We start from the raw sequence: 24137 nt of genomic DNA, 5'->3' as shown, positions 1-24137 counted from the left end.
CAAAGAGGCAAAGAAAGAGGGGCATAGCTGTACACAGAAGGCATTCAGGTAATGAAAAGCTGCCAGACAGAGACAAGATAAGAACAAGGTAGTAAAATGTGCTGAAAATCATTCCAAACACATAAGAAGGAGTGGCCAGGCAAAAGAAAATGAGATAAGCAGTACTGGGCTTAGAAGAGACCCCACTTTTTGGGTGGGAGGCAATAGAATAAAAACATCAAGCATAAGCAAAGAGAAGAAAGAAGATAAGACCGCTTCACTTCTGACTTTCTTCAGTAGCCTAACTGTCCAGCTAGGCTTCTCAAAATTTATGCCACTCTGCCTTTAAACTAACACATATATATATTCAACCATATCACAAAGAAATGTGAAAAAACAAAAATGCAAGACAATTATTACTCAATTCAAGTATCTGAATTTGAGCAAAATTAAGTTGGTGTTCATCTCTTACAATTTACTGCTAAAAACACTGTATCTAAGATGAAGAGGTGTATTTTCCCAGCAGAGCTACACCTCTCATAAATGTAGCTAACATATACATTTGATTTAAAATTAAGATCAAAACCTTTTAAAGTCCTATTAAAAGAGAAATGAAATACCTATAACCTCTCACTTTTTAAAAATCAAGTCCTAGAATGCTGGCTTCTATCTCCCTCTAGTACTATAAAAATTGTTATATTTTTAACATTAATCGATACTTCAATTCGGAAAAGCAAAAACTATCTTACATGAGGAAAATATCTTTTTCTTTGGACACTTCTTCTTAAACATCCTAGTAGACTTTTGGAAAGGTTCAAAATGCAAAACACACAGTAAAATTATGGTAAAATTACCTGAGATTTATCTCCTCCAAGCACATTCACCATCACATCCATAACAGTCTCATGCATGCCCAAGACTCTCATTAAGTTGGGATGCTGATAAAACACCTTGTTGTTCATTATATCCCTAAAATGGAAGAAAAGACAACAATGTGTTTTTAAGAAACACCACTTAAATTTAAATCAATCATGCATCAGATTTCAGAAATACGCATTCACTGTAATAACATAATCTTAAATTCTTAGACTTCAGCGTAATACAAAGCCACCTAACAATTAAATGCTTCATATTTCAGTATACTGTCATTCTTCTAATTTTCATGAATTCCATATAATAAGAATCTAAACTTATCAATTATTTCAAAATGGTATTTCTTCATCTTTATATTGCTTTTAGCATCTGTTCTCTTTAAAGAAAATATATATTCTGTGATGATCTAAGTGGAAATGAATACATTCTGTTATGTTTTAAGTACAGAATGAGGATCTGGGAAGGGTACACACAATTCAGACTAAGTTTAGACAAAACTTATCCTTTATCCCTGCTAGAACTCTCAGCAACACTACAAACTCAGGATCAGGGACAAATTAGGTAATACTGACACATACTAACTAATGAGTTGTTACCATGACTTGGTCAATTCAATTGAAGAGATTAGTCTTTGTAGTTTTTACAAAAATACTACTTCAATGTAAAAATTGCATTAAGTATAATGGAAATTCCTTACAGCTGTTGTGAAGGAGAGAAATTGTTCAATGTTCTTGATGAAGGACAAATAAATACAGTTCCCAGGCAACAATTGTACTATCATCTTCTCTCTTTTTAAACACACCATTTTAATTGAAGTAATTAATTTTCTGTGATCTTTTTTTTTTTCCTTCCAACATTAAGTGGACTATTCTGGTAATTATTCACATAAGAGGAGTAACAGACATACAGGCATGCACCATAATACTGCTGCCTAAACAGAGGTAATTTCATAGCAGAGATGCAGAAAAAATATTCTCACATCAGCAGGCGTTATATAAAGGCAATTTCTTATAATTCTAATGTTATAAAGGATATATAAGCAGTCTACAATGTTCAAATACTTTAAGTTGCCACTGATGATGATATAAAAAATACTAACCAGTCTGAAATACTTCAGATCACAAGAACACTTCGCTGGTTCTACCTAACTGCTTGCACAAACTTTCCAATTAAAAAAACACCAGCAAGTTTATTCACTCATGCATGAAATATAACGCTAGCTTTAAGTTTGAGAAACATGTAGTACTGACACCAATAAAGATTTAAGTTATTTGTTTTCTCCAGAGCTGCTAAAATATGTACTTTGGTGAAGCTTTAAGCGTTAGGCTTAACTATAGTAAAGGGAGTCCATTTTCTTTAGATGAGAAAATACCTTATTCACAGAAACTTTGACACATTTGATACTGCTAAAGAGATCAATTGGAGCCATCACAGAAATACCTGTGAAAATGAAAATTTCTGGTACATATCTGCATTTTAGTACAGTAGCAATTTTCATCCAGGATGTAAAATGAAAAGGTTTACTAATAAAAAGCTTTACACAAACTTAAAAATAAAATTATGTTAATTCCATACCCTAATCCATTAATCATTAGCAATTCCTCCTCTTTTCCCATCCTGACACTGAGAAGTGAGCGAATCTGGCCCAGTGCTGCAAGCAGATTAATGGTATCCTTCACAGACGCAGCACTAATGGTGTATGCTTTCCTCAGAGCTTGCAGCAGCTCACCAATGCTGTCATATTGCCTACGAAGGAGGGTGTACATAATCCGAACTAATTCGGGATCTTGAATCTGATCTTCCTGGGACCAGCGCACCATAGTCTGGGATATGAGTTCTTTCAGTGTAGCTAAAAGAATAAAATACATAAAATGTTACCAGCTATTACAACAACAAAAAATGTCAAAAACATGTATTATAGTAAAATATTAGATAACAACAGACAATGAGGTCATTGTGAGAGAGCAAAAGAACACAAGCAGACTGAACAGCATTTTTCACCTGGAAAAATAATTTCTAGATCTTTCAAGGTAAGTGTGATGCTCTTTAGAGATGGAAAACAAGAAACATCTACTTAGCATTGTTGGCAATGAAAATTTCTTAGTTGATCATGACTAAGAATCATCCTTGTAAGTTAAATGCTCTATTTAAACTTTTAATTTATTCTTCATTTCTACATCAAGATTTATAACATCGCACTAAGTGCAGCACAAACACCTTTTCATTAGGAATGACTAAAATCTAATTTTATAATGCCAAAGAAACATAATATTTTTGATGATCAGCCTAGGTTTGGAATACAAAAATCATAAACAGTAAAAATTTCAGTAAACAGTTTATTGGCTGACAATATGAGTTCAATTACAGCAGAAATATTCATGAATGTGAGCTCAGCTTGCCAATCAACTTTGCCGGAGGGGAAAGAGGAGGAAATGAAATCCATTCTAAACTTACAAAACTGCCAGAAAGGAGGATGAAATAGCCGCCTTTTTAAATCAAATATCCAATTCAGGGCCTAGCCAGGGTGGCTTGGGCAGCTTTTGCTGCTCATTCACTTGATGAATATTTAGCTATTTTGTTGTTCAAACAAAGGATCTACATTGTCTTCAAAAAGATGATCTACTTGGAAATATCAGAATTGTATGATGATGCAATCACACTAAGCAGTAGGAAATGCAAACTGACTTAGAATAGGGGAATTTAATCTGTATTTCCCATCTGTCTGGGGAAACTCACTGTCACTTGGGAATACAATGACTAAAACCATTTCTAAAAAAATGGATAATACTTGAAGCAGTTCTGTTGTATACATTACCTGCTCAATGACCCTGAAAACGATTTTTCTGAGGCGAGAGATTAGGAAATTTATCTGAAAACTAAACACATGTTCCGGTCCTTGTTCCAGTGATGCTTGTTGTTGATAACCAATAGAACATGAATAATCACCTTCTCTCTCAAAATACTGCAAATTTGTTTCATCTATTTTCAAAGTTACCTCTTGACTTTCACAAAGTTCTTCCAATGGTAAGAACCACCCCCTCCCAATTTCCAGCACAAAAATGTATATCCATTTATTTTCGTGTCTACACTATACTTTCACTTGCTAACACTTCTCCCTTACAGTTAATGATGTATTTATAGAAAACTGTCATTAATTCTCAGATTTTGTTCATTAAACAGGCTCTTTTCTGTGGTGAGAGATTCTGTATTTCATTAAGACAGCCCTATTCTTAGGGGTATGTTATGAATGAAAACCTTAGACAAGCTTTGTTCCAAAACACTGTATAACTCTTCAACCAAAACAATTTCTTCTTTCAGTGCAACAAGGCAATCTTCTTTGATTCTTGCACTAATCTCACTCCTAGAATAACTAATAATTTCCCATAATTTTCCAACTCACTGAGTGTCTCTGATTTCTGGTTACATAAATATAACACACTTCTGTCAGAAAGTCAATGATCTTATTAAAGAATAGAATTACTTAGTCTGGCTTTCTGACTGGAGGGGAAGGGGATAAACATGGGAAAAAGAGCAACCTGAAGTGGCAAACTCAACGAGGAGTTAAGGTTTCCTCCTGTGAAATTGTGTTAGGTCTTTGATAGCTCAGGTGATGGCCTCTCTCATAAGGCTAAAGAACAAAATGTGCACAAATTTTTGCCTTTTTGTTTTACAAATCTAGTTCCTAATTTCCTTAGTACTGCGAGAAATACATAATTTTTATTGGATTGAAAGGAATATTACTTTGAAAATAATGTGGTATTTTGGATTTTTTTTTTTTTGTTTGATGAGGGAAAATACTATATGGATTTACTCCTAATAGATATTTTCCACTTCGGCAACAAAAATACTATTTGCACTGACTCAATTATGAGGATGATTTTATACACGTGAGTTAACTGTCAGATATTTATACATATAATTAAAAGATTATTAGTACAAACGTAATATTCTACAAGAAACATATTCTCATTAAATGAAATTGTTTCCCTGGATTGTCTATGCAGAGGATCTTGTGTAAATGCAACAAGATGGCCCTGTGTTTTTTTGAGCTTCTCTCTGGAGTTTTAAAAACGTTTCTCCGTAACAAGCGTTAGCGTTTCTTAGGTTTTAGTACCGTTGAAAGTTTTCATTTTTTCTTCTGATAAGCTATGTAGGATATTGCTATATGTAATTACTTTTAGGCAGTATGGCAAATAGCCTTGAAGAAATCAATTAACCATGTCCTTGCATCGATGAATTGTTGGTCAAAAGATAAAAAACGGAGAGTAGAACTAAATGGCAGTGGTAACAAAGAGGGAGAAACTGCAGTTAAGTTCTGCATATACCCGTGCTGTGTTTTGTGATGTTAAGCAGGATAAGCAGATGCAAACAAGTTTGATGATACAAAATTATGAAGGACAGCAAATATGAGTGTAACTGAAAAAAAAATGCAGAACTTACATGGACAAAACTGGGGAATAAAATGGTGATGAAATTCACTTTAAATAAAGTCGCTGTAAATATAGATGGGATAATAGAGTCCTCATTTAGAAAGAGAACAATGAGATGTTAACAGGGATAAGATCTGGCAGATGGATCCCGGAAAATCACAGAATAGTTGAGGTTGGAAGGGACTTCTGGAGGTCGTCTGGTCTAATCCCCACGCTCAAACAGGGCCACCTACAGCCAGTTGTCCAGGACTGTGTCTAGATGGTTTTTAAGTATCTCAGAGAGAGAAACCTCCCTGATTAACTTCTAAAAATATCAGCTCAGTTATCAGTATCAACTCAAATTCATTAGCAGTCAAAAAGATCAAATCAGAAGCCAGGATTTATTAAGAAAGGAATGGTTAAAACAGAGTACATTAATGCCATTATATTAATCTATAGTTCAGTCGCACCTTTTCATCCAACACAAGAAGAGGCCCTCAGATGAAGCCCATCCACAAGGCAGGAGCTAAGCCAAAAAGAAAGGTGTTTTTTCACATAATAGACGACAGAACCCAGAAATTCCCTGCCAAAAATGTGGCAGATGATAAAAGTTCATATTTGCTCAAGTGGAGACTACACAAATACCTGTCAGAAAGATAGAATGGGGATACGAAAATATAAACCTCTTTAGACTCAGGAAATCTCCTGAACTGAAGATAATTGGAGACTGGGACAGCATTAAAGTTGTAAGTATCATATCTGATTGTTTTATTCTTACTTGTACCTAGATTACCATTTGTGGTCACTGTTTGAAACAACATATTGGGTTGGATGGATCTGAATCATTACAGCCCATCACATTATTCCAAAACTGTAGAGTCTGCTTACTGCTTCTAGCTCTGAGTGTATAAGGCTCATTCCCAGGATTAATTTCTTATCTGAATATTTATTAAAAATACAGAACTTTGCAGTCCAGTTTCTATTGCCTAAAACTAGAGACTTCTCAAGCTGCCGCTCCCAGCCACTTACATATACTCGCCCAAATGTAAGCACAGCTGTACACTCTCAGGACTTCTAGGGGAACTCCTGCAAAGAGGAAAGCCAGAAACACTTGCAAAATTTGACAAACACTTTATTAATAGACCTTTAAGAGACATTAGAGTTCAAAACCTCAGGAAATAAGAATATAGTTATTTCTAGGTTACTCTTATGTCTTCTGTGCGTCTTAGTTTAGGTTTAGCAGAGTCTGCTTAGACTTCTTTTTCTAATCCAATGTATTGTGACAGTGATATGTTGTTTCCTCACCTCTAATCCTTTCTACCATATACTTTCTACTGTATACTGAAACAGAGAAGCTGCTGTGTTTGTTGCACTTGAATAAGATCTCCTTGCAACTCAGCCAAAAGATGAGAAGAGATGAGAAACAATTAAACTTGATGACTCCAGCATGATCTCAGTAAGTCAGCAATAGTCTGGTATTCTTTTTGACTGCTAATAAATCACAAATGTACCGTACTGCAACCAAACGTTCTGTAACCAAAATTTAAAAGACAAACAACAAAAAACTGGAGCTAACAGCCAGTGGGAAGCCTACTGTAAGTAACAACTAAGAAGTTAGCATTCTGTGGTTTCAGTGTAAATTGCACTCTAAGGAACAATGTTTCAAACGCCACAGTCTATGATTCTTCAACTTAATCTTACAATTGCATCTTTTTTTTTTTTCTTGAACATGGAGTGGATATTATTCAACAGAGGCTTAACCTTTTCACACAAACGTTCTCATATATCCACACTAAGACCACTTTGAAAGATCCATGGTTCACCGTTTTAATGCGTGAACTGAATTACGGCATTTGCTCAAGCCAGTAAATTCTATTTCCTGACTGCTCTTCTAGGACCAGTAATTAAGTGTATACTTTCAGAATATATGGACCTACATGAAAGATTCATATTATAGTAGCAGATACCCTTCCTAAGTTAGAGGCACCTGAAGAGCCATAGTTAAGTAAGCCTGACAGCGTTAGCTTCTATTCCCAAAATGCATGAACAAGATCGTTGATCTCCTTTAACTTCTACCTGCAGAAAAACTAACAAGCAGACATATCACTCACAATCTCAAATAAAAAGTCTTTCTTTGCCATTTCCTGTGTGTAAGGAGTACTATCCCTTTTATCACACCACAAGCCTCTGGCTTGGGGAAGAAGGTGAGGGGCAGGCCAGCAAATTAAACTGTAACAGAAGCTGGGAGCAGTCTGAATACTGGGCATGGTGACATCAATAACCAGCTAAAATAGTTGCTAATGTTTTTCCAATTTCTAAGTTTTAACAAGAAATTGCAGTGCCTTAACATCTTTAAAGGCTGTGTGATGAGTCCCCCATATATAGGCCTTATCTAAATTATCACTTGGCAGTTACAAAAGTCATATCATCATAATTAACACTAATTTATTGCCTCAAACTGTTTATGCTCTGAGTTCTAGCTTGTTTTTAAAAACAAATTTTACTAATTCATCATTAACACTAGTTTAAATTGCTGGCATTCCTCTCCTAAGATAAAAGTCCATTTGTGAGTAGATATGAATGCATGCTTAGAGAAAAGGAAGATTTCTTTGTAGAAAATAATTCCTTCCCATGAATATTCACACCCTGAGAATGTATGACCAGATGCTCAAGGCCACAGACTTTTAGCCTTGGCAATAGGTACACACCATGCACACCACCACCCCTCTTCATGCATATAAGAGGACTAGGGTACCTCACACACTCATTTCCTTTCACTCTCTGAATTCCAAATTTCCTGGAAGGTAAAGGGGAAGTACACACATGGACTACATATCTCACAGTCTCCAGCTACAGTCAAATATACCATATAATATAATAGAATATAATTACTATATAATTCTTCATTGTCCTTTGAATGACCTCATCCATATGCGTATTTGTACTACGCATCACTCCAAGGAGAAGCCCAAGCCTGAAGACATTATCTGAAATTTCTAGAAAAATAGACACTGTAGAATCATTTGTCCAACCTGCATTTCTTGTGACCCAAAGCTCCAGTATGTGAAATACATAAACTGCTCTGTTCTGAGGACTAAACACCATGTGCCCTGAGGTTTTAGGACTGAATGCTTCCTGATTCAATGACAACTGAATCTGCACGAAGCCTGAAGAAGAAATGATACTTCCCAGATACTAAGTAGTCCTACTGCCATTAAAGAGAAAGGAGATGCTAACAGATGAGTCACTGGAGAATAAAACCCTTTTTCATGCAGCACATGAGATTGTTATCACATTTAATATATTTACAACCTAGTATCAAGCTTAACAGACCTAAGCGTGCTTTCAGGGCAGGATAAACTTGCTGAACCAAATTCTTAGTCTCTTTTTCTGCTTGTTTTATGCCATTAGGCATGGTAAGGTAATAAGAAGACAGATATGAAATATGGCAAGTATATGGCATTTGTGTATCAATAACAACAAATGTAATCTTAATTTACTCTCCTACAGAAAAGACAAACTTTCTATCTTTTTGTATCACAAAAACTATGACTTACAGTGCTAAGTTTACCCATCATTCCTGTGTGCAGAATAACCTTGATTCAACTACATTTATGTTTTTTACAAAAACTAACTTTTATTCAAGAGTAAAGACTTTCACTGATTAACATCTGTCAAGCTTTGCACAGCTTCCTTCTTATACGATATACAAAATGGATATATATGTTATCAGCTGACACACACATCATATGAATCAAGTCCAACCAACCTCCACAGTGCCTTGCAACATGTAGTATCAGGCCTTGTTAAGAAGAAAGCTCATGAACCTATCTGCTCTGCATCAACCAGGAGAGAGCTTGGACTGTTTGGCCTAGAGAAGAGAAGGCTCAGGGACACTCTCATAAATCTATATAAATACCTGAGGGGAGGGTGTAAAGAAAACAGAGGCAGGCTCTTTTTAGAGCCCAGTGACAGGACAAAAAGCAATGGGCATATACTGAAACACAGGAGGTTCCTCCTGAACATCAGCAACAACTTTTTCACTGTGAGGGTGCCTGAGCACTGACACAGGTTGCCCAGAGAGTTCGCAGAGTCTCCATCCTTGGAGATACTCAACAGCCATCTGGACATGGTCCTAGGCAACCTGTTCTAGATGGCCCTGCCTGTGCAGGGGGCTTGGACAAGATGACCTCCAGAGTTCCCTTCCAACCTCAGCTATTCTGTGATTCTATGAATCGCTGCCACAGGACATTACAGATCTGAAAACAGAGGAATAAAAAATATCTATTGGCTTACTCTTAAACACCATTAAACTAATTTAATTATTGTATTGTTTCAACAGTTACTCTCAGTTCTTTGTTGTGCTTATTCAGCTATGCTAGGTGGATGGACTGTTTTCAGTGATGAAATATACATTCTCCCATATATATTGTTCCTAGGTCTGTGGATTAAATTGTCTCTTATCTCATTAGTTTCAAAACATAAACCACTTGAAAAGTCTGTGTATAAGTTAAATATTTCTATTTTTAGGAAACAGATTAATATTACTCAGCAAACACACAGGGATATCCCAGCCCTCCTCCTCTGTAATACTGTGCTGCAGAAATTAACAAAAAAAGTTTCTGCTAAATGGTATGTGTTCTTCTCATGTATATTGAAGGAACATGAACGCTCACTGTAAAGAGCAGTGAGATTTATAAACTATAGAGAAAAGTTTTCAGGAAAACTGATGTTACCTAGACAGTATTTTTCTCTCTGATTTTACAGACACATGTTAAAGATCTATAGAAGCAAAAAGCAGAATAAAGAGGAGCAATACTTTATTCTGAAAAATTGTGTTAAGCATTTATGAATACAGAATTTGGACTTGTTAAAATAAAGATGTTCACTGTGTTTAATTAGTCAAAACAGATTGAGTATTTCTTTAAATTCAGAAAGGATATGGTATGGAAATATATGTGCATGTATGTGATGCTTGAGATAAATCAGAACAAGTTATTAGTTTTTAATGAATGTATATATTTACCATTATCAAGTGAAATAAGTGAAAGCCATCCCTTTTTATTCAAAAACCACAAAATCTGTAAAACCATTTTGTCACATATATCTTGGTATTGAGATGCATACAGCTTCTCAGGCAGCAAAGAAAAATGGAATGGAGTTAAGCTGTAAAGAAGAAAGTTTTTGCATTTTAAAAAAGCAAAGCATATAAATGGAATCTTCTCAAGTTTGAAATGCTTGCATCTAGATTATTGTGCCATAATTAACTTTTTACATTCCTTTGTTAAAGAATATGCAAATTTCCAACCCCAGAATTAATGAACTGGATCCAAAATCTTCCACCCATTTTAACTTCTTGTTTAACAATGTGTCTGAGATGTTCAGTATGTAGGATAATTGTTCTAAGAGGCAGAAGGAACATAAACAGGTAGTCTCCTTCTTCAGTCCACTATAAAGTTTTATTAGAAAATATGCTCTTGTTGACTGTGTATACCTTTAACACTTGCATCACAGAAGTATTTATGTAGAAAGAAAACTTACTAGGAGACTTCTCTTCTTCCTCCCTAGGTTCTACTTTTTCTGCTTTTGGTGGACCTTTGATTTTGTACATCAATGAACGGAGTTTGCCCGTCAGGGAGGAATCTTCCTCTTCCTCCTCCTCTTCTTCTAGTGGAATACCTTAGCAGATAATAAAACTGTTAGAAACAAAACTTTAAATATTGAAGGAGTTAATTGTCAAAGGTTAACAATACCAAAATATGTACAGGAATTTGTTTTAACCAGAGAATTTCATACAGGAAAAAAATATAATAAGACCAGCAGCTTTAACACCCCTCAAATTATGTTTATTTCAGTACACATACTTCTTATGTCCAGATTTATAGTATTATTTTTTCAGTATTATGACCAAAGAAGCGGTATTTTTTGAAGATTCTACTACAGCAATTAATTGTGACTCAGAGTCGTACTTGATTAAATATGTGATCCTTTGTTTCACATTGCAGAATGTAAACTAAAGAAAGGTGTGGCTGTATCTCACCATATAGTACAATTTTTCAGTCAAGATATTTAGCAGTCATAAACAAACATATTTACTGTAAGAAGGCAGATGTTCAGATATTATATGAATATATATTCATGTATATACATGAAAATATATACTATGAGATCGGATGTCATTTTACAAGGTAGTTTAATACAGTTCAGTTCACTACATTGCTTCACGACCATTCAAAGCATTTTCAAATCTTTCACACCTCTTAGTGATGATCAGATACCACATGTGTTATGTGGAGAGGCACAGAACATCTAAGCAGATTCCCTTCAGACCAGAGCTAGTTGTGCTGAGCTGAAATGCAAGCTTTTGCTGTTTGGCTGCTGGTCCAAGGGAAATTGAGAAAAACAAAAGATTTCTAGACAGAATACTAAAGAGATACAAGCTGGAAATATTCAAGGTCATGTTGGATGGGGCTCTGAGCAATCTGGTCTAGTTAAAAGATGTCCTTGCTCATTGCAGGGGGGTTGGACTAGATGACCTTTAAAAGGTCCCTTCCAACCCAAACTATTCTATGATGCTATGGAGCAGAGGGAAAAGAATAAACTGCAGAGACTAAAACTGGTATTAAACAGAGAAACTAAGCAAGTAAAAACTAACTGAAATGTGGTATCAGGTAGAAGAAACATTGGTGCTGGCAGCTACCAAGGGGAAGGAGTTAAAGTTGTAACTAGGGGTGACTAAGTGACAAGGAAGAAAAAAATTCAGAGGCAGTGGGAGAGAATGGCAGAACTAGAAACTGAAATTGGAGACTATATATGGAATTTTAGGACTGGGAAAAGTGAGACTGGTTGGGCAAAAAGAAGCTATCAGTGATGGAAGGCTACAGTTGGAGTCTGGAAAAAGTAAGGACAGGAAGTATAGCCAATAAGGCTAGGAAAGAGAAAGCAGACAAGGATGTCTGGTGAGGCCACATCTTGAATACTGTGTTCAGTTTTGGGCCCCTCACTACAAGAAGGATGCTGAGGTGCTGGAGCGTGTCCAAAGAAGGGCAACGAAGCTGGTGAGGGGGCTGGAGCACAAGTCTTATGGGGAGCAGCTGAGGGAACTGGCGTTGTTTAGTCTGGAGGAGGCTGAGGGGAGACCTTATCGCTCTCTACAACTACCTGAAAGGGGATTGTGGCGATGTGAATGTTGGTCTCTTCTCCCAAGTAACTAGTGATAGGATGAGAGGAAATGGCCTCAAGTTGCACCAGCGGAGGTTTAGATTGGATATTAGGAAAAATTTCTTCACCGAGAGGGTGGGCAAGCATTGGAACAGGCTGCCCAGGGAGGTGGTGGAGTCACCATCTCTGGAAGTGCTCAAAAAACGTGTGGATGTGGCACTTCAGGACATGGCTTAGGGGACATAGTGGCGTTGGGTTAATGGTTGGACTTGATGATCTTGAAGGTCCTTTCCAACCTTAGTGATTCTGTGTGATGTTAAAGAAAGCAAGAAGCTATCTGGCATTTAAAAGAAAAGCTAGGCCCTGGAAGCAAAAGAAAGACACTGGGACGAGAACCCTTGACAAGCTGAAATGGACAGACAAGAAATGCACTGGGATGATGAGTTAAGACAGTGCTGGACTGCATGAGATGGGGCCTGTGACTGCTCCAGAGGGGGTCTCATTCACTGCTCCGTATCATTCATTATTCATCTGCATCCTCTTTGAGTTGCAATCCATTCAGAAGCTGACCCTCCCATGTTGCTACTGGCTAATCACTTAATTCAAGTGTCACGGGTCTGTGCACTGGAACAGATGGTTCCAACCCAGATTAAGTGTCAATTTGATATTATGCAATAAAATCTGTTGTAAATTTATTTTCTTTATAATGAAGAAATTACACACAAAAATTATGACAGAGGACTATTATTTTGCTGGCAAAATTAACCACTCACAGTTAGGACATGCTAGAAGAATGCCAGAGTAACTTTAATTCAGACTATTTACGTATATTCATTATGAAGCAGCCTTTAACTACTTGTCTGCATACATATTTTTTCCACTTAGACCACAAAGTATACTTAGTATTAAAAAGCTGATTAAATATTCTGAGCACAACTCGTATCATTTTATCTGCAGCTGTGATTGCTTAGTACTGATTTTCAGGACTAAGCCAGGACACAGATAATGAGGAACATTTATCCACAGCAACCACCTATGATAAATTTGTACAAGTAATGAGTATGGTTTCGTTTACAGTCCAAAAGATCATTCAACTGTTTTAATCATGTGACTTTGCTTTCTCTATCTTCAATTCTGTCATTCGACATACACATTTATAACGTAGCAAACAATAATAAAAGTACACCCCTAAAATGCAAAAAACCCCACTATCAGTAGGGTTTCACCTCATGAAAAGATGAAGAGTTATCATGAGCTAAGCTATTTCAAGGTAAAATAAATATATTGCAGAGTTACGACATTTACAGGTAAGTTGGGGGTCTTCCATAATCTTCATCCTGGAATCTCAGATGCCAAATAGACATTATCTTTGAAAACCAGAGATCAGAACAAGTGCTAAGTGACTGAACAATGGAGATGACAGTATCTATATTTATAAAAATGGGGAAAAAGAGGATATAAACTATTCACTTTAATGCTTGGAAGAAAAATGCTGGAATGAAGGAATAGTTTTTGGTAAGCACTTAGAAGCAAGGATGAATAACAATTAACACAGGATTGTCAAAACCAAATGATGTTAAACCAACTAAATTTCCACCTATAATGTAGCTAACCTTACAGATACAAATCTTGATGTTAAGGACTTCTAAGATTGTTTTATACAATATCCTCAGAAATAAGTTGATGAGAAGACAACCTAGATACACACTGACCTACTCATCTTTGCCTTAGGCTAAGGCTGAGGTTGTTGAAAAATGGTAATTGGCTTATCACAAAATCACAGCTTGATGGTTTCTGGAGATTCTAATAGGGTACTCAGAAATAGCAGCACAAGATGATAGCAGAAGCCTTAAAACTATAAGCACAGAATGGTATGGGAGGCACCATGGCTGCAAACAGAAATCACAAACTCTTAATTACAGGTCACTAAAAGAATGCAATACCATGAACTGGGTAAAACTGGTTTTAGGGATAACTGATGAAGAAAGAACTAGCAGATTGTATTAGTAAACAAACAAAAAAAAATGACCTCAAGCAAACAGAAGGAGGAGGAAGAAACTACTAAGATTACTGTGTGCTTCCTGGGGAAGAGCCTGAGATGCTGTCAATTCACTCTAATGACCCTGTCCCCTTCTTCTTGAAGAAGATGGGTGCCATCAACCATAGGACCAGTAAATGCTCTGGAAGAGTGACTACTAATATATCTACCAAGTAGGGAGATACGAAAAAGCTTGTGTATATCACTTTTAACCGCAGAATTATTGGGAATGAGCAGTAATAACAGGATGACTCAGACTATAAATGTTAGTATCATTGTAAATGCACTAGTAATTCCACGATTGTCTTGATGAGACTAAGCTCTCAATAGACTAACAAAAATTTTTTGGCATCTCATATAAAATGTGATTCCTTAACCCACATAAATTGCACAGGGTATCGGATATAGCTCACCCTTGAGGATACCCTAAAGAAATTCAAATTCAATGACTGGGGCAACTCAAACTGCAATCTGCAGTGCAATAGTGTTTTACAATGATTGACCATCACAGTTATGTATACACAAGGAAACTAAGATAAACAGCAGCAGCACCCCTCATCTAGTGTTTTTTATTTAATTTTCTACCGCTCAACTTCACAGCAATAATGTTTCTCAATACCTTGTATCTGCTTGTACACATACACATGCCTATATAAATCTTTTAAGGTAATCAGTTGGATCTTGTTTGGATCATTTGTATTTTTTCTCATTAAGTCTAAAATTGATATATATAAAAACAGAATAAATATTTAATAGATATATGACAATGAAACTTAAAACCATGCACAGGTTTCCTGTATTTTTGTAATATGCACCAAGGTCTGTCAGGAAAGTACCATGTAGACAGCAACACACCTAACAAAAAAAACCTCATACTACTTTTTTTTAACTAACCTGTTCTTTTTTCATGTAAAATGTCAAAAAGACAAACAAAAAATATAACAAAACCTTTCCACTCACCACAGTGAATTAAAAGATCATCATGAAATTCATATAACTCATCCCGAATCTCCTCTGGACAGGGACAATCCTCTCCCAGTTGAAAATTCAGCAACATATTAATCTTTAAGGGAATTAAAACATAGTTAAAACACCGAGATAGCCTAAGACATATTCTAATACATGTCCATAGTCTATCTATAATCAAATTTATAATCAAATTAACATAAAACATAGATTTCTAAAGCAGCTGGAAGGAAATAATAAAGCAATGGTACTTTGTAAGATTTCATTACGATTAACATAAAAATACAGTTACACTTAATAATAAAGATATTTCCTGGGGGTAGAAAAGACTATTTCCAACATACCAATGCCAGCACAACACTAACTTCATGCTTTTAGCAACTAAAATTATCAAATTTTATCAGCTCCTCAGCACTGAACAGTAATGTTCAATTTTTCTATACTGTTGAGAAATCCTAAGTCAACTTTGGTTTAGAGCCTGAATTCCGGAGTACTGGTGTAAGAACTCTGACATTCAGTATTTTGTGGCACCTTACTAAATTTTATTTCTAATTCAATTTTGTTCTCTAGCAGCTCCAGTGGCAGTTTAGAAGTCAGAACTCTATTTTATCATCACAAAGAATTTTTTTCATGTTTGGATTCAACCGTTTCATTAATATTACCTGTTCCTGAGGAGGAGACCGAAATTCTTTAGTCTTCTTGGCAGTCAAAGCAGCAGACATGTTCAAGGCTTGCATGAGTTCATTGTATCTGTATTTCTGATTATATTGCAATTTTGATACATAACGGTCTGCAAATGATACAATTGCTTCCACTCTATGTTGTAGCTCACAGTCACAGAAATAATTGAGCAAATGACACATCTAGGATAGAAAAAACAGACTTAAGTTCAACAGTTTAACAAACTCTAATTGGGGAAGAACTGCAGTGGATATTATGCACTGCAACAGACTGTAAAAATGAAAGACTTCTTTCCCATATTTTTCTTTTAACACTGTGAAGGTGTCAAATTTATTTGCAGTTTTATTTTCTGATTGATAGGACTGTATTGCATTCACAGTCTTTCACTCCATGCACTCAAAAAATGTAGAAATCATTGAATCATAGAATAGTTTGGGTTGGAAGGGTCCTTTAAAGATCACCTGATCCAATTCTCCCTCTTTTAAAATACACCTATGCAATAAGTAAGTATTTGCATATCTGTTTTGAGTGTAGATACATGTAGAAAGAATTGCATCATCATCAAATTTGGTTATTAACGTGATGTTATAAGGCAAATGTTACAAGGAATAAAGATCTTCAAGTTTTCAAATCTTACAAACTAGAGAACGGACAAAAAACACTACCTTTCTTTCATCAATATTAAAACATATGTAATACATTGCTATTAAATGGTCACCTGAAGCTTAACAGATTCTGGTAATCTTGTCTGCAATAAGCCCTTTGCAGGAGCTTTTGTTTCTTTCATTGCTTTCTCCCCAGCTTCTACAGCTTTTTCTTCAACTTGTGTAACTTCTTCCTTCTCTGTCCTCTCTTCTGTTTCTTCCTTGTGATCTCCGAACACACTGGGATCAATGAGGAGTAACACCTGCTTCACATCATCATCATCAAAAACACCCATTATGAGCAAAGTTGCTATCAGTTTAAGAACAGGAACGAACTGGAATGCAACCTGTCCTCCAACAGGGTCTCGTATATGAGTACCACTACACTGTACTGCCTCTGTTAGCATACTTATGGCCTTGGATTTAAGTGTATCAAGGGGTATCTCTGGGCTTGATGTCTGATGTTCTTCACTGGTCACAATAAAGCATGGAGTAGAAAAATTAAAGCCTGGTTTCAGACAAGTGCTAAGCCCTACTCCAGGTAAACCATGCTTCTTTGTTTCATCAGGATATAATTTAATAGTTCGAGTTTCATCTGTAACTGGAATGATAAATTCGTTGTTCATCATGAGCTTGGCTTGCTTGGCGTGCTCTAAATGAATACTGATGAGCAAGTCGTAGAATCCAGAACGTAGAAGTCCAGGTAAGTATTGATTATCTATTGTATAAAATAGCTGAGATATGTCCACATGGCTACAAAGTGCATAAGCAACTCTAGTGTTACCTAGAGCACTAACTGAGCTATAGAGTTTTAAAGTGTGGTAGTGAAACTTCATCAAATCTTCTTGTTCACATAGTTCCAAAATGTCAACACATCTGGTACGAAATAAGAAAACAGAACACCAGTCAATTTCATTAATAATAATTTTGTAAAAGAAAAGTTTTATAATCTCTGCACATTTTGGTCAGTTCCACTTTAAATAATTAATATTAATGTTGATACTGATTAATCTTAACATCATTAAACCACAGTAAATGGTGGTAATAATTTGATGAGGTTACTTACAATTAGTACAACATAGTAAAAAAAAAGACAAATGAAAGATAGAGAAGCTTCTTCGGAAGCATGGTAAATTAGAGATTTGTTTTTAAAAGGAATGTATTTGGAATGCTGAAATTCTGTGGTAATACTGTCACTAAACAGTGCCTTTATAGGTTATTGAGGACTACTGTTTCACTTTTTCCACAAAACTCAGTATTTTTTTACTCTTTCCTTGAATTCAGTTGTATTAACAATAAATAAAATAGGTTCTTGAACTATTAAAAGAAGCTGCAAAATAACTGATAGAAGTACAGCAGTTAAATTATCTTTCTGCTGTGCTTTTGCTTATAGTTTGATTTGTCACTGGTTACAATATTTGCTATCTGGACACATCTTTATGATCCTCACTCTGAAGATAAAATTTAAGGGAAATCCAAGAAAGTCATGATTTTGTCAATAAGAACAAAAAAAATATTAATTAATGTAAATTCAGAACCAATGAAACAGGAACAAATTACACGCTTTTATTACAGAAAAAAAAAAATCAATAAAATAGTACTTGCATATTCACGAGATTTGGTTTTTTTCAAGCTGAGAAAATCTGTTTAGAAGACCTAGATATTTCTGAGGTATTATTTTATAATTTAAATAAAATCAAATAGTCATGTTCTCTCCTAGGTATGCAAATGTCATCACATGCCATTAAAATTATTCAGCCTCTTGTATCTACCTAAATTTCACTAATATGATATTATAGCAGGTAAGATCAGAAATTCTAAAAAACTCCATTGTAAATATTCCCCAAGGCAGGTTTAACCAATACCAAGATACCAGCTTTCAATACATTTTGTCCATATCAAGTCACTGTAGTTCCTTCCAAATGTACCTGTTTTCTTCTGGGATATGAAGTGCCATCATCTGCAGAGGTTCCAAACACTGCACAACCCAGCCATGACGTTCACTGACACGCTCAGTTTCTACTTTTAGAAAGCTGTTTGGCATCCTGCTCCATAAAACAGGTGTAATTGTTTGCACATCAAGGCGAGGGGGACACTGAGGAACAGGATTTCTTTCTTCACTTTTAAAAATTGCTGCTGATAAAGGCATGGTATTCTGAAACAAATAGGTATATTAAAATTATTTCTGTAACATGTAATTATGAATAAACCTATAATATAAAAAGGAATTATGATTTATTGATAGCAAAGAACTCACAGAAATATATAGATTATTGCAATAAACAAAATCCATTTAAAAAAATGCAACATTAAGGGTGTTCTCCCCAAATAACTTTAGTTTATTTTGACAAATGCAGGTTAGGTTTGTTGAACTATTAACTTCATACAATAATAACATCTACAGAAGTAAATGGAGTCATTTATCATCAATAAAACGTCACACCATGGATTCAATCTTCCTAAACAAATTCAACAAAGCAGGAATTTCTGTGGAAATCGATAGATTTAAAAGAGCACCTTTAAGGAAAATACTTTGTACCTTTAATTTGCCAAGTTCAAACTGAACCAAGTTAGTGCTCGTAGGCTGTACAAAAGTTGCTGGAAAAAGCTTTGTGTTTGGTTCAACCTAGAAGAGAAATGAGATTAAAAAATGTAAAAAATTAAAAAAGCAGCAAGAATCTCCTCCCAGAATATGATATGATATAAAATAAATACTATATAGCTTATAGTTCATTATCAAATAACTGCAGACACTGTATTAAATTGTCGATCAGTGTCTACCTGTTGTTCACCTATAATATAGCAAAGCATTTGCTGAGTTATCTTTGTAGGTCCACCTAACTTTCAGGCAGATGTATTGCTGCCTTATGAGCTCTCAACACCAATAACAAGAACTTTGGCAACACTACATGTTGATTCTTCTCAAACATATCCAAATCCAACACCTCATTCTAGAGCAGCTCCTTAAAAATCCAGCCACTTTACAGATACGTATTTTGGCGCATGCACTAGGAAAAGCATCCCCAGCACAGACTGAGGGTAGAATACAGCTTTTGAGACCACCATACATCTTTTAGAGTTCTTTCACATTTTACAATGGACTAAATAATTCACTACCAAAAAAGCTCAAAAACAAATTTCTAAGAGAGAGGAAACCAGAGAGGGATAAGAAGAGGGTGACAGTGCATCATTTGATCAGGATATCGTAAATATTTATTTCCTATTAAGATTAGTGAATTTCTGATCCATACTCGAAAAGTAGAAGAATGCAATTTTTTTAAGTATCTCAAAGATCTCTTTTTCCCAGGCTTAGCATTTTTCTCTAGTCTTATAAAATCACAGTGAATCACAGTGCTGCAGTTTTTAAATGTCTGGTTGGGTTTGGGATTTTTTTGACAGCTACATTATCCTCATTTCAACATTATAGCTGAACTCAAAGTACATGTCAGAGTAGCAATACCAGTTTATTCTGAAGCATCTCTATAATATCACCCACCCTTACTGTCATGGGGGAAAAAAAAAACAATTATGAGGTACTTATAGAACAGTGTATTATGAAAAAGATTTCAGTGCTCCAGGGTGGCTGAAAAAAGGTACACCCTATATAACCAATGCAAAATTTCAGGAGTTCAATTAAATATTATAATCACATCATTGTGTATTTTGTGTACTATGCATATGTATTATACATACTAAGTACAGTTACAATACTCATGCTGTGAAGGTGTATGTTAGTGCAACTCCTATCTTTGAGGATTGCAAACTATCAAAAATTGCAAAACAACAAACTGAGACCAACAGAAATTAAAAAAATCCATATTCTTTTAGATGAGAACAGCTCCAAAACACAATATAACTTAAACAAAATGTAAAATAATACCATATACTGAAACATCTGTATGCAGAAAACATTATTCTGGGATAACAAACTGGGATAGACAAAATAATGTAGGGTCAGGTATGTACATTGTAATCTTTTTGATAAGAAAAAAACGCCACAACCCCAAATCCAGAAACAAAAGGTATCCTGGAATGGAAGGCACTACTAATAAAATATGTCTTTTATTTCATTAAAGCCTGAAAGTAACTGACTCAAACAATATAACTCTCAGTCTCTGACCAAAGATAGGTATTTCCTAGTAACAATAATTGAATTTCTGATTTCTAATCTTGTTTGAAGGTCAGAAAACCATTACTAACTCAAAATAAAACGCCTTGTAAACCAACATTTAAAATCTCCTTTCTACCATTAATACCTTAACACTGGTCTGACAATTAATGACAAATCTCAAATATATGTGTATATACTATCTTTCATTTACTTTTCTGTTACAGACTGTGGATTTTTTTTTCTGAGTACCACCATGGCATTCAATAGTTAAATCAAGAACTACAGCAAAATTCATTTCTTCTCCTCAGTATGTGACCTATATGACCTGTAGGCCTTTTAGAATGAAAACAGCATACAAATATTGTCCCTCAACTTCAGTTAAGAAAACTGAAAAGTGCAAACAGTTACATGGTTAGAGTAAGTTTTCTGCTGCCTCTAGACTAGACAAATATCAGTCATTTGCTGCAATTTGGGCGAGAGATTAGATTTACTAAAGTATTTTAAAGATTTTATTTTATGGTAAAAATACTCAAGAAGTTAAAATGAAAACTACATAAGACTATTTTCACTACTTTCAAAAATAGATAAAAGATTTAAATTACTTGAAACATGCAAAAGTTGAGAAATATTTCACCCTCAGACATAACACTCTGGTAAAGGCTGTTCCATGAAAAAAACACTCACCACGCTTCTGTGGTTTTGTTCAGAAGCTGTCATATTGATTTGTATCTAGCTAAAAAATCAGCAAAGCATGGGGCTTAAGCCCTTTCATCTCCTGTTTTCTTTTCCCAGGATGTTGACATTTAATATCCTCCCAGCATGGCACTGAAGTCTCTGACCACTCTTAAAAAATATACCAAAATCACAGCTGCTAGATCACCTCCCACCCCCATTTACAGCCTGTGTGCAACCCTGCCCCATTCCTTTTCAATGGCATCAGTATATAAAGTTCCATTACATTTAGTTGAATAACGTTTAAGTTTTACCTGTATTACAGATTTTGGCGGGAGGGGGGGAAGTTGTTGACATAGAAGAAAGTGATGCACTGTTCCTAACTGCATAATCTCTTCCACAGTGGATGCTCTACTATGGACAACTGATCTTAAAAAGAGCAAACCTCATTCATCCGGTGCTGAAAACTTCTGTCAACTACTGATCCATTCACATACCAACTCCACATTTTGAGAACATTAATAGCATTTAGGGCCCATCCCATATATTTTGGCTTTGCACATTAATGCATATTTGAATTTTGGGGTTTAAAACTTACAAATCACAAGATCTCCTAATCATAGCTACCTGCAGAAGACACAAACCCTGGTAATAATAAACTAAATTTATTTTCTCAATCCATACCAAAAATTACTACATCTAAAGTCTAATTTTGACCATATGCTGATGTAAATAATTATTTTCCCTATATCTCTACCGCTATATAACCCAAGAGATTTAGTTGACAAAAATATTTTAAAGAATAATGAACATTATAAATCAAGATTCTGAATCACAAGAATTAAGCGTAAAAAAAATATTTTTCTGAACTATCTACCAGTAGTCCTTCGTCAACATTTGAAACTACTGTAAGAAGTTGGAAAAAGGTAGCCTTACAGAAGAGAGAGAGAAAAAAAGAGGGATAAACCAGAATACTATAGGCACACATGTTATTGTCACACAAATAGTGTTCACTTAGATTTCTGAACAGGAAAAAACAATTTTATAACAGCATCAGAAGAACCAATTTACTAGATAGCTTCCTGAAAATATGATAATACCTGATAACAAGTGCCAAGCTCTTTTCCATTGGCTGTGAATGACAACATTCCAGTAGCCAGGTCAACAAAGCATCCAATTTCTAAATCAACATTACTGCGACCCGATCTCTGGGAATTAGCAACTACATCTCCTCCCCAAACCATATAGCAATTGCTGCGCTTCACACTGAAAGAACAGCAAGAACAAAGAAAACAAATCATAGGTCACACTGAACTTGACTAAGTATTCAGTGAAGATGTACTTTTCAATGGAGTAAGAATTAGAGATCCTCAAAGGTGCCTGTGCTGCTATTAGTTTTGTTTTCTCATTAACAACCGTCCCTTTTTTTAATAATGTAAGCATTGTGGGTAAGGGATCAGACCAAGTGCACCTTTTTTTATAATTATGAAACAATTTTACATGCTTCTGTGAGCTTATGTAAGATACATTAAAACAAATAACAGATTCACCCACAGTGACCAAATACGGATGTCAAAAGAAAAAAGCATCACAAAGCATTCTTTCAAGCAGAACATTAATGATAAATATAGTCACTTTAAAAAGTCTATGTAAAACACATTCATATATAAATGAGCACAGAACAGTCCTACTCCATAATCAATTTTCTCATTAGTTTAAATTAACGTTCAAAATATCATCAAGCTTGTGAATAATTCACTTTTGAGCAACAGTATTAAAATATATCTTTAATAAGTGATAAATAAATCCGTACCTTTCATGAACCCTGCCTCTCTCATCACCTAAAGTAACCGTCACCGTACAATTTTTATTTAGGTCAAAATTCTCACTGTAAAAATGATAGTCTGGTGTTACCCAGCCAACCCAGACAGAGGATGGGTCTTGGCCAGCAAATATTCGTAGTGAATAAAAATACTGGAAAGAGGAAAAGAACATATTAGTAATAGAAATCTAAATTATTTTATCAGGCAATGCTCAAATAATGATTTAAAAAACCTCCTACAGATCAAACTTTAATAATAGCAATTCACATTCTCTTAATAAGTCATTTAAAATGCTCATAAATTAAAAAAAAAAACAGACTAGTGGTTTCAGATAGTGAGGTTTATGCCTCAAGTCATACAACTCTGGGCATTATTATTTATACAGTGTTATATCATAGCAAATGATTAAAAAGGCTTCTTTCAACAGATCAATTTCTAATGAACATGCTGCCATGACTAAATCTACTTCAAAAAGAACTAAGCATCTCAACATATATACTTACTGTAGTAGAAGGAGCAGCAATTTCTTGGCTGTGTTTTCTAAAGATAAAGGAACATCAGTAAATTAGTTTTAAAAAAAAATTATAGTAAAAAAAGTACTCATTATTAAACTAAGTGTGCTTACAAGCTAACTCATGTTTGCTGGGTACTGAGTATGCATGAGTAAATTAAGTATGCAAAGACTGTGCAGGATACAAATATATACCCAAAACAATTGCAGTTAAGGCAGACAGGGGAGGAAGAGACAGATTTACAGCAATTAACTCAAGATGAAGGCAA

At 35.1% G+C, this 24137-nt stretch overlaps 1 protein-coding gene across 1 annotated transcript in view; it reads right to left on the bottom strand.

Moving 5' to 3' along the window:
* Nucleotides 1–24137, bottom strand: part of RYR3 (ryanodine receptor 3) — a gene marked incomplete at both ends in the record, with an annotated part of 240011 nt that overhangs the window by 99529 nt on the left and 116345 nt on the right. Inside the window, 11 exons of the mRNA XM_082000511.1 lie at nucleotides 834–948; nucleotides 2428–2701; nucleotides 10803–10940; nucleotides 15421–15523; nucleotides 16089–16289; nucleotides 16826–17627; nucleotides 18680–18906; nucleotides 19291–19377; nucleotides 22635–22800; nucleotides 23348–23508; nucleotides 23861–23897. Coding sequence (XP_081856637.1) covers nucleotides 834–948; nucleotides 2428–2701; nucleotides 10803–10940; nucleotides 15421–15523; nucleotides 16089–16289; nucleotides 16826–17627; nucleotides 18680–18906; nucleotides 19291–19377; nucleotides 22635–22800; nucleotides 23348–23508; nucleotides 23861–23897 — 2311 coding nt within the window. The remainder of the gene's footprint in view (nucleotides 1–833; nucleotides 949–2427; nucleotides 2702–10802; nucleotides 10941–15420; nucleotides 15524–16088; nucleotides 16290–16825; nucleotides 17628–18679; nucleotides 18907–19290; nucleotides 19378–22634; nucleotides 22801–23347; nucleotides 23509–23860; nucleotides 23898–24137) is intronic.

This window comes from Phaethon aethereus (assembly GCF_964289735.1).
Source record: "Phaethon aethereus genome assembly, chromosome: 5".
Taxonomy (NCBI): Eukaryota; Metazoa; Chordata; class Aves; order Phaethontiformes; family Phaethontidae; genus Phaethon; species Phaethon aethereus.
The sequence above is the reverse complement of the archived record's forward strand: the minus strand, read 5'-3'. Positions and strand labels throughout refer to the sequence as shown.